This window comes from Chrysochloris asiatica, unplaced genomic scaffold, assembly GCF_000296735.1.
Source record: "Chrysochloris asiatica unplaced genomic scaffold, ChrAsi1.0 scaffold00105, whole genome shotgun sequence".
Lineage (NCBI taxonomy): Eukaryota > Metazoa > Chordata > Mammalia > Afrosoricida > Chrysochloridae > Chrysochloris > Chrysochloris asiatica.
In genome coordinates this window covers 3,337,408-3,349,917 of record NW_006408623.1, presented here as the reverse complement: position 1 = coordinate 3,349,917, position 12,510 = coordinate 3,337,408, and the positions used below count along the sequence as shown (strand labels likewise).

Here is a 12,510-nt window from a genome sequence, read left to right as displayed (position 1 = left end):
TGGAATGAGGGTTATCATTGCTGATGTACAATGGATCTTGGCTGAAAGCAGAGAATGGCACCTAACCCAAGCCATGGTATTTTCAATAACCTCATATGGATGTGAAAGCTGGACAGTGAATAAGGAAGACTGTGGAAGAATTGATACTTATGAAGTTATGGTGTTGGAGGAGAATACTGAAAGTGCCATGGGCTGCCAAAAGAACCAATAGATCTGTTTTGGAAGAAGTGTAGCAAGAGTCCTCCTTGGAGGCCAAGATGGCCAAACTTCATCTCTCATACTTCGGACATATTGTCAGGAGGGACCAGGCACTGGAGAAGAGTATCATGTTTGGTAAGTTGGAGGGTCAGAGAAAAAGAGGAAGATCCCCAAAATGAGATGGATTGGCCAAGTGGCAGCATCGATGGACTCAAGCATGGCAACATTAGTGAGGTTGGCCCAGGATCGGGCAGCATTTCATACTATTGTGCATAAGGTTGCTATGGGTCGGTACCGACTCAATGGCACCTAACAACAACTATACAATCAAGGTAGTCAAAACAGCCTGGTGTCGGTACAGTAACAGATACATAGACCAACAGAACAGAGAACCCAGAAGTAAATCTATCCACCTGTGGACAGTTGATCTTTGACAAAAGGGCTGGAACCTATTTAACTGGGGCAAGAGATAGTCTCTTTAACAGAAGATGTTGGTACAACTGGAAATCCAGGTAGAAAAATAGGGAATAGAACCCATTTCTCACACCATATATATAAAGTAAATAAAAATGGAGCAAAGTCTCTTTAACAGAAGGTGTTGGTACAACTGGAAATCCAGGTAGAAAAATAGGGAATAGAACCCATTTCTCACACCATATATATAAAGTAAATAAAAATGGAGCACAGATCTAAATGTGAAACCTGAAACCATAACGATCATCAAAGGAAAACAGGAACAATACAGGCCACAAATACTACTATCAAGCATAAATAAAGATGAGCTCTGGTAGCGTAGTGGTTACGAATCGGGCTGCGAACCTTAAGGTCAGCGGTTCGAAACTACCAGCCGCTCCGCGGAAGAAAGATGAGGCTTTCTACTCCCGTAAAGATTTACACCCTCGGAAACCCTGTACAGGGTCGCTATGGGTCGGAACCGACTCAACGGCACTTAACAACAACAACAACAGAAGGCAAAGTAGGTGACAGGGACCAAGTAAAAATTGAACATTATGTGCATCAAAAGAGCCCACCAGAAAAGTCAGAAGAGAACATATGGACTAGGTAAAAAATACAGTAGCAATAACATATCAGACAAGGACTCATCTCGAAACAACTTCAACGTGACCAAGACCTTGAGGAATGAGTTGCTGGGCCTTGGAGCTCAGGACCATAGGCTCCAGGGACATTAAGGTCACTTGGCATCGAGTAGCTCATAAAGACAATGTTTTGCATCAAACTTTGGTGAGCAGCCACTGGGGCCTTAGAAACTTGTGAGAAGCTACATTCGGTGGAATGCTCAAGACTATGACCCTTAGACGTCCTTCAAACCTGGAACCAAAGTCACCACTACCACCATGCCCACTCCCATATAGCTCAACCCTCAGCCAAATGACAGACAATGCTGTGAACAGTAACAGCAAAGAACTACACAGTCCTTACAACAATCACAACTGTAGGAGCTTAAGAAAGGCAGAGGTTCACCAGGGATAAGGTTCAGAAGGGACAAAGTGGAAAGAGCATTGTTACCTTGTAGGGATTGCAGTCAATGTCGCAAAACAAAATGTGTGTAAGTTGTTGGCTGGAAAACTAATTTGCTCTGTAAACTTTCACCCAAATCACAATAAAACGTTGATACCAGGCCCTTACTTTTACCCTCCTGCAGCCAGTACTTGATACTACAGAGCTGACGGAGCACAAGGACTCCATCGCCACACTTCTCTCTCCTCTGTGGGCTCACTGATCTAACACCATCCCTGTGTTAACATCACACTAATGATAACATGTGCAGCTCCTCCACCCCAGAGATCTCCCAGCCCCTCTTCCCCAACCCCCTTAGGGCATCTTCACATAGATGTCCCATAGTCCAACTGGACCTTCTACTTCAACTGCAGTCTGTCCATCTCTGTTGCTCTAAGATCCTCGGGTCAGTACTGGGTTATGTTGTTGTTGTTATGTGCCGTGGAGCCAGTTCCGACTCATAGCGACCCTTTGTACAGGGTTTCTGAGGCTATAAATCTTTATGGGAGCAGAAAATCTCATCTTTCTCCCGTGGAACGGCTGATAGTTTGGAACTGCTGACCCTGAGGTTCACAGCCTGATTCGTAACCACTACACTATCAGAGTTAATTAATGTGTGCTGTTCTCCAGTCCCTGTGCTGGAGAACTCGGATGTGGCCATGGGACTCACTGAGCAATAAAGCACAAGTGAAGTGTGTCATCTGGGGTGGAAGCTTCAAGGCACAGTGTGGCAGGCTATCTTCGGCTCTGGCACATGAATGGCGAGACTCCAAGAGAGAGGCCGTGCCATCTGCCTGGGCTGGGAAGACTATGTCGGATGGCATCATGTCCCCAGCCCAGTGGACACTCTGTGACCTTCATCCTGCAAACAAAGGAATCACACTGGGGAGTTCTCAGCAAAAGCAAGAGCCCAAAAATCAGGGGCTTAGCAAGACAGGAGGGAGGCTGAGGAAGCAAGAAGAGGTGGACAAGTCTGATTCATTCAAATAGGCTAGTGTTGTGGGAACTGGAAGGGACCCTGGTGGCACTGTGGGATCAGTGCCAACTACAAGGTCAGTGGTTTGAAGCCACCAACTCTCCAAGGGTGGAAGATAAGGCCATCTGCTTCCCTGCAGATTTACGGTCTTGAAGACCTTATGTAGGGTCACTAGGAATCAGACTTGACCCCAGGCAGTGGATTTGGGTTTTATGGTGGGAACTGGGGATACAGCCATGAACCAGTCAGAAAATGGTGCTTGCATCCCAGATGGGGGGTGTGTGTGTGTGTGGCACGTTCTAAGCTGTACCATGACAAGCTTGATGTTAGGTGGAGCAGCAGAAAGAGCAACACAGAGGCATCGAGGGGATTTACAGAGGCACAAGTCACCCAGGCTGTCAGAAGCCCTGAGGAGCGATCACGGCAAAGAGGATGACTCTCCTAATCCAGGAGCAACTGACAGCTAATAGGAACTGAAACCAACAAGTCAGGAGAAGTACTCAAGTCCAGGTTCCAGTATCACACATTCTAGATCATTGCTTTGAAAGAAAAAGCGTTTCCCAGTTTCAGTGCTAACCTACAGTAAATGATCTAACGGAACAAAGGAGGTCCAGAGAAAGACAGTCTAATTCTGCCACCTAGTGTCCCACTCTGGGCTGCATGTTTCTGAGGGACCAGCAGGCCCTTTCAGCAGTGTAGGACTTGTTGGTTTGGGGGAGCTGCGGCTGGCTTTGTCCGGTCCGACCATCTTCCACACCTTTTCAAAGATTCAGCAGAAATGCACACAGCACAACTGACCCACGGGGCTGGAGGCTGTCCAATGTCCCCGTGGGCTGCGCTTTTTCCAGGTGAGGCTGGCCTCCGGCAAGGGAGCAAACCAAAGAGACGACAAAGTATCTAGACAATCTACCTTCCCCTCAGAGATTCCCAAGGCAGCTTGTGCACAAGGGAAATGGGGGCGGGAAGAAAGCATGTGTTTTTCCTTTCTCCACCGAAATGCTTATATCAGAGCTCATTTTAGATGGAAAACTGATAAAAACATGGGACAGGATTCAAAAGTGACGCTTTCAAGTATCCAGGCCAACAGCTATTTTCACATGGTAGCTACATTTCCAATAATGCCTCCCCCTTTTTTGAAGGTACAGAGACTCAGATCCAAAATCTCTGGGATGTCATTCCGGTAATGGTTGACGTCTTCGTGCCAGTGCCACCTTGAGGAAAGCCTGTCCCCATCCTTGTAGTGACAGAAAGTTGTGTGTCTTCAATGCATCTGTGGTCAGTCACACCCTGGCTGTGATGCTATTCTGTGTTCTCCCCCAGACATAATCACCAAAGGAAAATGAGTACAAAGCATTTGGAATCTCACTGTGGCTAGTTCTTATAACCGCATCTCAATCTCAGAATAAAAAGATTAAGAAACCTATTTGCATCCTGTTTACAGTATTTTCCAGAATCACAGAAATGGAGCCATTGGGACGAAATTAAGTCAGAGTTCCAACCAAGTCAGAGAGAAAATGACTTTTGACACTTGCTGTTGCATCCGTTCCTTTAATTCATGAAACCAACATTCTGCAAGGCCTCCCGTGAGCCAGGCATGGTACAGAGCTGACGAGGGGGTATTACCCCAGCAGGTGTCTCTGTGTCTCTCACTACCTTTAGACATTACTGTGACTCGATGGCACTTAACAACAATGGTGCTGTAAGGTAAGCACTCGACTGCAAGTTCAGTTTGAACTGAAAGGTCTGCAGTTCAAACCCACTGGCAGCTTCAGAAACCCTATGCAGGGTCGCTATGAGTCAGAAACGAATTAAGTGGCATTTAACAACAACAAATCAGCAGGTGTTTCATTGATTCTGACTCATGATGACCCCATTTGTGTCCGAGTAGACCTGGGCTCCGTAGGGTCTTCAATGGCTAGTTTTGCAGAAGTGGACTTTTGTCTCGAGGAACCTCTGGGTTCTGTAGAACCACCTATCGATCTTTCAATAAGCAGGCCAGGGTGTGAATCATGTGGTAGCACGACTCCCACACACTGGTAAGGGAGACAGACCATGAACGGGGAAACAAGTACAGTGACACCAGGCTGAGCTCAATAATATGAAGCATGTAGAACAAGCCTGTGGGACAGAGCATGTCCAGACTGGAAGGGCAGCTGCTTTAGTGACCCCTTCTGAGGAGAGAATACTGCGCCCAATGACATCTGAATGGCGTGAAGAAACCAACCACGTAAAATCAGAGGGAAGCCTGTTCTAGGAAAAGCTTGGCCTAGTCAAGACTGTTTGGTTGGAGAGAGTTGACAGAGGGGACAGTGGAAGGACATGAGGTCAGAGAAGCTGCCCCACAAAGAGCACATGGGACCCCATCCCTGTCTGTGAATAAAGTAACCTGAGCACTTAATCTGATTCTGTCTCCACAGTTTAGGTTCTAAAAAAATACACCCTTCAGTATCTGGCTCCGTTCAATTCTACAATAAGGCTGATGAAGTATGTCACTCTTTGTTTGAAGCCCTGGCCAAGAACTAAATGGTATCTGGGAAAAGACCACCAGGAGTTGAAACAGCCTGCCATAAGCTGCCATCTGGGAACCCAACAAAGTCCAAGTTTGGGTCACCAATGGGATCACCATCAGTCTCTATAGAGTGTCAGACCTGAAGGTTGTTTACAGTGCTTCACTCCATCTTATGCCTAGGTTTAAGTGTTTGGATGGCAATTTTTTTTGATTACCTCATGCACCCCTCACAGCTGAACCACCAGAGTTAGAAGCAGAGTGTATTTTAATGTGGGCTTGGGGCTACTTCATCTAGCCAGACCTTGTAGGAACATTCCTGAACAGGCTCCTTAATGGCTCCGGTTATATTAAAACACCCACTCATGTTCATGGCTGATGAGAACATAGGTGTGCATGTGAAATGATTCTGTCAAATAGACAAGTGACAGTGGATTATGTGGCAGATCATTTGTAAAATCAGTCATGACTCTGCCTATGGAAATAATCCATGACAGGCTTGGGTTTCGAAAAGTTTGTGTGAGATGGGTACCGAGACAACTCACGGAAGACCATAAACAGAAGCATTTGGACATCTGCAAACAAAATTGGAGCCGATACTGGTGACGAGACATGGATTCATTATTACGAGCTTTAAAGTATGGAGTGGAAATGACCTCAATCGCTGATCAAGAAAACGTTCAAAACTCAACCATCAGTTGGAAATCTGATGTTTACAGTTTTCTGGGATTCCCAAGAGCCAGTATTGGAACACGATCAGGAAAAAGGTTCAACAATGAACAGAGCTCATTACAGCAAGATCGTTTGCTAAAGTGCTGAAGCCTGAATTTTGGATAAAATGCCAGAGGACTGCTAGCCAAGGGTGTTGTGATCTTGTGTGACAGTGCATGTCCCCACAACTCTTCCCACACTGTTGACAAGGGAACCCATTCTCATTAACCAGGAAATTACCCGAAATGTGAAGCAACTCAACATTGCACCTACGTATAAATGATACCGTAAGTGTGCATTTTGGGATCTTCTTCTTCGATTGAAAATCTGAACCACTGCTCCTGAGGTCCTTGTCGTGTTACTTTCTTCTCCAGATCCCAGTATAATTCGATACTGTGATGAGTCACTTTGCCCACAACAGGTGGATGAGGCTTTGAGGATGGTGTGATTTCTGAAAAAGAACACAGAACTTCATGGCACCATTTCCATAAGGGAGAGAGACCACCTGAGTGCATTGCATCTGCTCAGTCATCGAACTGAGTTGTCCCTCATGTGAGGTACACACTTTATACCTGCCTGTTGCTTGAAACCTGAAATCACACAGAATTCTGCTTCCATGTTCTTCAACCAGCAGGTGGAGCCCTGCCTAGAGGACCTGTGCTTTACTAATGCTTTGATATGTTGGAATAACCAACGGGTTGATATGTTGTCTCTCACTACCGTTAGATACTACTGTGTTTAGATACAACCTGTTTAGATACCAACAGGCTGTTCCAACGTATCAAACGAGCCAAGGTACTATTTGATCTGATCAGAATCAGTGTGCTGCTGGTAAAAAAAAAAAAAAAAAAAAAAGTGTTATTAACACAGCCAATAGACACATGATAGATCTGGTAACCTTGAAAGAACAGTTCTCTGAGAGTAGATACAGGGATTGAGACTGTCTTTCTTGTGTTTGACTGTCTTGTAGATATGGGTTTTCCCCACCTACTATTGTGAAATAGACATTTGAGTGTGATAGAAATGAATATTGGGGATTACGTTGACAGAAAGCTTGTAAACCTGCCTTTGGCCTATAACTGATTGGATTTGCTAAAAGGGGAAAGCATCTGCCCAGAGGAATAGGTTCCTTGTTAAGCTTTTGTAGAGTACCTGAGCCCCACCCAGAACCTTCTGAGTTGAGACATTCCCACTTGAAAAGACACACAGACCAACCCAGAACTGCTGGGAGAACAGAAGATTCTTATCGAGAGAAAGACCTGAAGGAAAAAGTCAGAATGTTAAAGGCTGTTTGAATTTCAAGCAAGTTATTTGCTTTGGAGGCATCAAGGCAAGAAAAGTCAGCTCATCATGGCTGTTTTGTTCATTTGTGAAATATAAGATGTAAATGGGGAGCCACAGGGAGGAAAGCAAGCAGGATAAGTGATGTTGCAGGGTGGGGATTGTAATTATCGAGGTGAAGGGAAGGTGTAAGATGTGTTGAATGTAGAGCTGATGATATTGTCTGCAAACCTCCCCCCAGTTCAAAATATTTTTTTTTTTAATTCAACAACAAAATAAAAGACCTTGATCAGAGATAAAGGGAGACAACAAATGCTGCTAGAATCCCAAGTGGAGGGCTTTTAAAAACAGAAACTTACTGTCTCACCTTTAAGGAGACAGAGTCCAAATTCAGGGCTCTAGCTGTAGGGAGTCTTTGATATGGGTTGCACCTCAGTGTAAAGAAATAAAAAATCTTTACCACTTGACCAATGAATAATATCATGATAAATAGAAGATTGAAGTTGTCAAACACTTCATTTTGCTCGAATGTCAACCATCAATACTCAAGGAAGCAACCGTCAAGAAATCAAAAGACGTATTGCATTGGGCATATCTGCTGCACAAGACCTCTTTAAAGTGTTCAAGAGCAAAGATGTCAGTTTGAGAACTAAGGTGTGCCTGATCCAAAACCATGGTCTTCTCAATAACCACCTATACTTGTGAAAGTTAGACAATGAATAAAGAAGACTGTACAAGAATTGATGCATTTGAGTTATGGTGTTGGAGAAGAATATTCAAAATACCATGGACTGTCAGAAGAACAGACAGATCTGTGTTGGAAGAAATACAGCCAGAGTGCTACTTGGAAGCCAGGATATGAGACTTTGTTTCGCATACTTCTGACGTATTTTCATAAGGAACCAGTCCCTGAAGAAGGTCATCATGCTTGGTAAAGTGGAGGCTCAATGAAAATGAGGAAGACTCCCAATGAGTTGGATCAGCACAGTGGCAGCAGCAATGGGCTCAAGCTTAACAATTGTGAGGCTGGTGCAGACTAGGGTAGTGTTTCATTCTGTTGTGCGTATGGTCACTGTGAGTAGGAACTGATGTCTATAACTAGATGGCATCTAAAAACAACAAGGTCCAGGGAAAAGGCTTTCTCTCAGCTCTGGGTGAAGGTCCTTCTCATCCATCTTCTCCTGGGTTTGGGAGGTTCCCAGTGCAGGGACCTGGGTTCCAAAGGACATACTCTTTTCCTGTCTCTTGTTGCTTGGTGGCAGGAGGTTCCTCATTTATAATCTCTTTTATAGCTCAGAAAAGATGGACTTAAGATACAACCCAATTCTACAGACTGTATATCCTGTTCAATAACACCAGAAGGGTGTGGGTTTACAACACACAGGATAATAACATCAAATCACAAAATGGAGAATGATTATGTAAGACTGAGGATCCTGGTCTAGTTAAGTTGACATATTTTGAGAGGACACAATTCAACCCATGACAGTAGGGATGCCACAAACAGGAAGAGGAAGTGAGGAACAACTCATTCGGGGCAGATGGGTCCAGGGAGGCTGTTGACCTTCAATGAACAGTTCATGACAAGGAAGGTGGATCAAGAGAACAACACGGTCACACATGCAGAGAGGTCTACCTGGCATTCACCTCCAGCCTACGTGAGGGCAGGATGAGGCCAGTCAGAAGCTGCTTCCTGCTCAGTACGGAAGATGGAGGAGAAAATAAATCACATCCACCAGGGGGAAATGTGCCAGAACTCACAGATAAAGCTGAAAAGGGAATACACACAGCCTTTGAAAAATTAGTCTCAAGTGAGTTTCCTAGAAAAGAGATGGACCACCTGCTCCTCTATTTTATTCCATTGTCCTCCTGTTCTACAGGTGAGCTGGGGAATACACAGGTGGACGTGACTACACTTGGGACGATTGCTCCAACTCATTCCCCATTAGAAATGAACCCAGGAGCTGACTGGCACTTAGATATTCTTCTCCAGGTGACCGGATTTAACAGTTTGAAAACCTCTTAAGCTGATCTTTGTGCCACTTATTTATTTAGCCAGGAAGTTTCATACATTTCTACTGACGGCAGCAGCAGAAGCATTTCAGGGGAATGTTTTCCTAAGTTTTATAAGACGTATACCTCACACCTAGAAATACACTTCCCAGACATGATTTTGACCTGTTAACAAACATCAGGATAATTTAAGAAGGTGTTTTTTGCTAGTTTGTTTCAAAGCCAACAGCACACCTCCAGACTTAACAAGCACACACTTGTTCCAAAGTTTATTTTATCTCACAGTCATTGCCCGCCTGCCATCAGAGGCCTGTGTGCTGCTGAGCCCTTGAACAGGTTTCAACAGTTTCCAGACTGAGATAGACTAGGAAGAAAAGTCTGGTGATCCACATCTAAGAATGAGTCATGGAAAACCCTGTGGGTCACACAACCTGATCCACAACCAATCATAGCAACAGCAAAAAATGAAGTAGGGTTTCCTTCTGCTGTGCCTGGGGTCACCGTGAGTAGGAGGCCAAGCCAGCAGGGGTAACAACATAACACAGCAACCAAGAAAAACAAAACACACACACACACACACACCTTACTTTCCTCTCGGTGTGCATCCTCTAAGCACATGGTAGGATCATTCTATCAAGGCCATTTTTGTTATGTGAAAAGTTGTCCAAGAAATGCATCAGGAAGAATAATAAAACTACAATGACTCTCCCCAGAGGACCACTATATGAGAATTTACACACATGTGGGCCTACAGAGAAGTCTTTTGGGGAAAGTTCTTTTACAAATATGACAAATAAAACAACATCTTGTCTCTGCCGTCAAGTAGTAAGTCACGTGAGTAAGAAACAAAGAAGGGCTCCGTACACTCCCATCAGCCTCCATACACTCCCATCAGCCTTCAGTCTCTGTGGTTACTTAGAAATATATATGAAAGAGAAATGCCTTACCAAGTATCGACTGAAACACGGAACACTATGACATTTAAGCAAACCACTAGGCAATACTAGGCCTTACAGTTATTATGTGCCTTCGAGTAAGTTCTGACTTATAATGACCCTGTATGTGGCTTCCAAGGCATCTTTGTAGGAGCAGGAAACCTCCTTTCTCCTACAGAGCAGTTGGTGGGCTCCAACCGCCAGCCCTGTGGTTCACAGTCCAGTGCTTACGGTACACGGCCACTGCACTCTCACTTGTTATTTGTTGTTAAGTGCCATTGAGTCAGTTCCGACCCTCCGTAACGCTGTGTAGGGTTTTCAAGGAGCGACTGGTGAGCTTGAACCGCCGACTTTGCAGTTCACATCGACTTTGCGGTCCAGCACAGTAACCCACAGCGCTACACCAGGACACCAACAGTCCCACAGCATCCTGAATTGCTCTTTAAATGTGTTGTGATCGTACAACATAACAGAAATGGGCAACAACATCCACCCCCACCCAAAAAAAGACCCAGTCTAAGGGGAAGACTGACTCAGTATCCTAGTGGTGAGCACTTGGCCCTATTTTTAAAGGGACAGAGACCTGAAGATCATACTCTATGTTTAGAGTAGCCACTGTGGTCAGTCCCATGAAGAGGGGCAAATGAAGACAGAGGCAAATATGTGTATGAATGTTCATTATATAAACACAGAGCCCATGGAGCACAATACTATTGTCCCTGCCCTTCCACCCCTTAGCGAGGTCAAACCTCATGGACCAGGGCTACCCGCAGCCTGGCCTTCAGAGGCAGATGACCCATGATGAAGACGACAGTATACTGAGGGGACACGCTAAGGAAAGTGGAGACTGCCACCTCAGAGCAATTCATCATGCCTCGGCCATGTATTTACAGCAACCATAAATCATAAGCGTATTCCAAATCAACATGCCATGGAGATCATAATTGTTCCTAACAGCTTGGATTTTTAAAATATGCTTGTCCGTGAATATGTACCGAAGAAAGGATTTTTAAACCAAGTACCACAATATCCACAGAGGCGATAGTTTCTCTTTTCACTTAAAAATTGCAGCTTAACATAATCTCACAAACTAATATATTGTTTGTATGAAATAGAAATCCTAAAAACCCTAACAGATCAAAGGACCAAGGACAGAAGTAAATCACGTAGAAATAAAGAAAATGGCATTAGAACAATGATGTGGGTGCAGCATCTGACACCCTGGAACTTCAGAAGGAGAACTGAAACCAACAGCATGAGCCCAAGGCTGACGGCTGAGGCGGAAGTCAGACATGCTTCTGCTCTCCAACCTCTACCAACTCTTGACACCACCATCCCTCTCACAGAACACCCTACTTCTCAGATGAGTTCGATAATCCAATGCAAGGGCCACACAGACCTCAGACAACATTCACGATCATGGAACCTACCCAGTTACACCACCACTCATCTGTCTGTGTGTCCTACTGTGTGTCATCTGTCAGTTTGTCGTACTGTGGTGGCTTGTGAGTTGCTGTCATTCTGAAAGCTATGCCACCGGTATTTTAAATACCAGCAGGGTCACCCATGGTGGACAGGTTTCAGATGAGCCTCCAGACGAAGACAGTCTAGGAAGAAGGAGTGACAAACTACTTCCGAACATTTAGTCACTAAAAACCTTATGAATAGCAGAGAAACCCTGTCAGATATAGTGCCAGAAAATTAGCCCCTCAGGTTAGAAGCCACTCAAAATGCGACTGGGGAAGAGCTGTCTCCCCAAAGTAGAGTTGACCGTGATGATGCGAATGGAGTAAAGCCCACGGGACTTTCATTTGCTGATGGTGCACAACTCAAAATGAACAGAAACAGCTGTAAACATCCATTGAAAATCGGAACATGGAATGTACAAAGAATGAACATGGAATGTACAAAAAATTGGAAGTTGTCAAAAATGAAATGGAACGTTATCAACATTGATATCTTAGGCATTAGTGAGCTGGGATGGACTGGTATTGGCCATTTTGAATCTGACAACCACATGGTTTACTATGCTGGGAATGACAAATTGAAGAGGAATGGTGTCACATTCATTGTCAAAAAGACATGTCCAAATCAGTCATGAGGCACAACACTGTCTGTGATAGGATAATATCCATGCACCTACAGGGAAGCCCAATTAATACCACTATTATTCAAATTTACACACCAACCACTAAGGCCAGTGAGGATGAAATAGAAGAATTCTACCAACTTCTTCAATCTGAAATTGATCAAACATGCAATCAAGATGTATTGCTCATTACTGGTGATTGGAATGCAAAGGTTGGGATCAGTAGTTGGAAATTATGGCCTTAGTGATGGAAATGATGCTGGAGATCGCATGACAGAATTCT

At 44.5% G+C, this 12,510-nt stretch overlaps 1 protein-coding gene across 1 annotated transcript in view; it reads right to left on the bottom strand.

Moving 5' to 3' along the window:
- FANK1 (fibronectin type III and ankyrin repeat domains 1) overlaps positions 1–6,527 on the bottom strand; it is a 32,977-nt gene extending 26,450 nt beyond the window's left edge. The window contains exons 1-2 of the mRNA XM_006867471.1: positions 6,482–6,527; positions 6,183–6,360 (exon numbers count right to left, since the gene is read on the bottom strand). Coding sequence (XP_006867533.1) covers positions 6,183–6,360; positions 6,482–6,527 — 224 coding nt within the window. The remainder of the gene's footprint in view (positions 1–6,182; positions 6,361–6,481) is intronic.
- Positions 6,528–12,510: the final 5,983 nt, after the last annotated feature.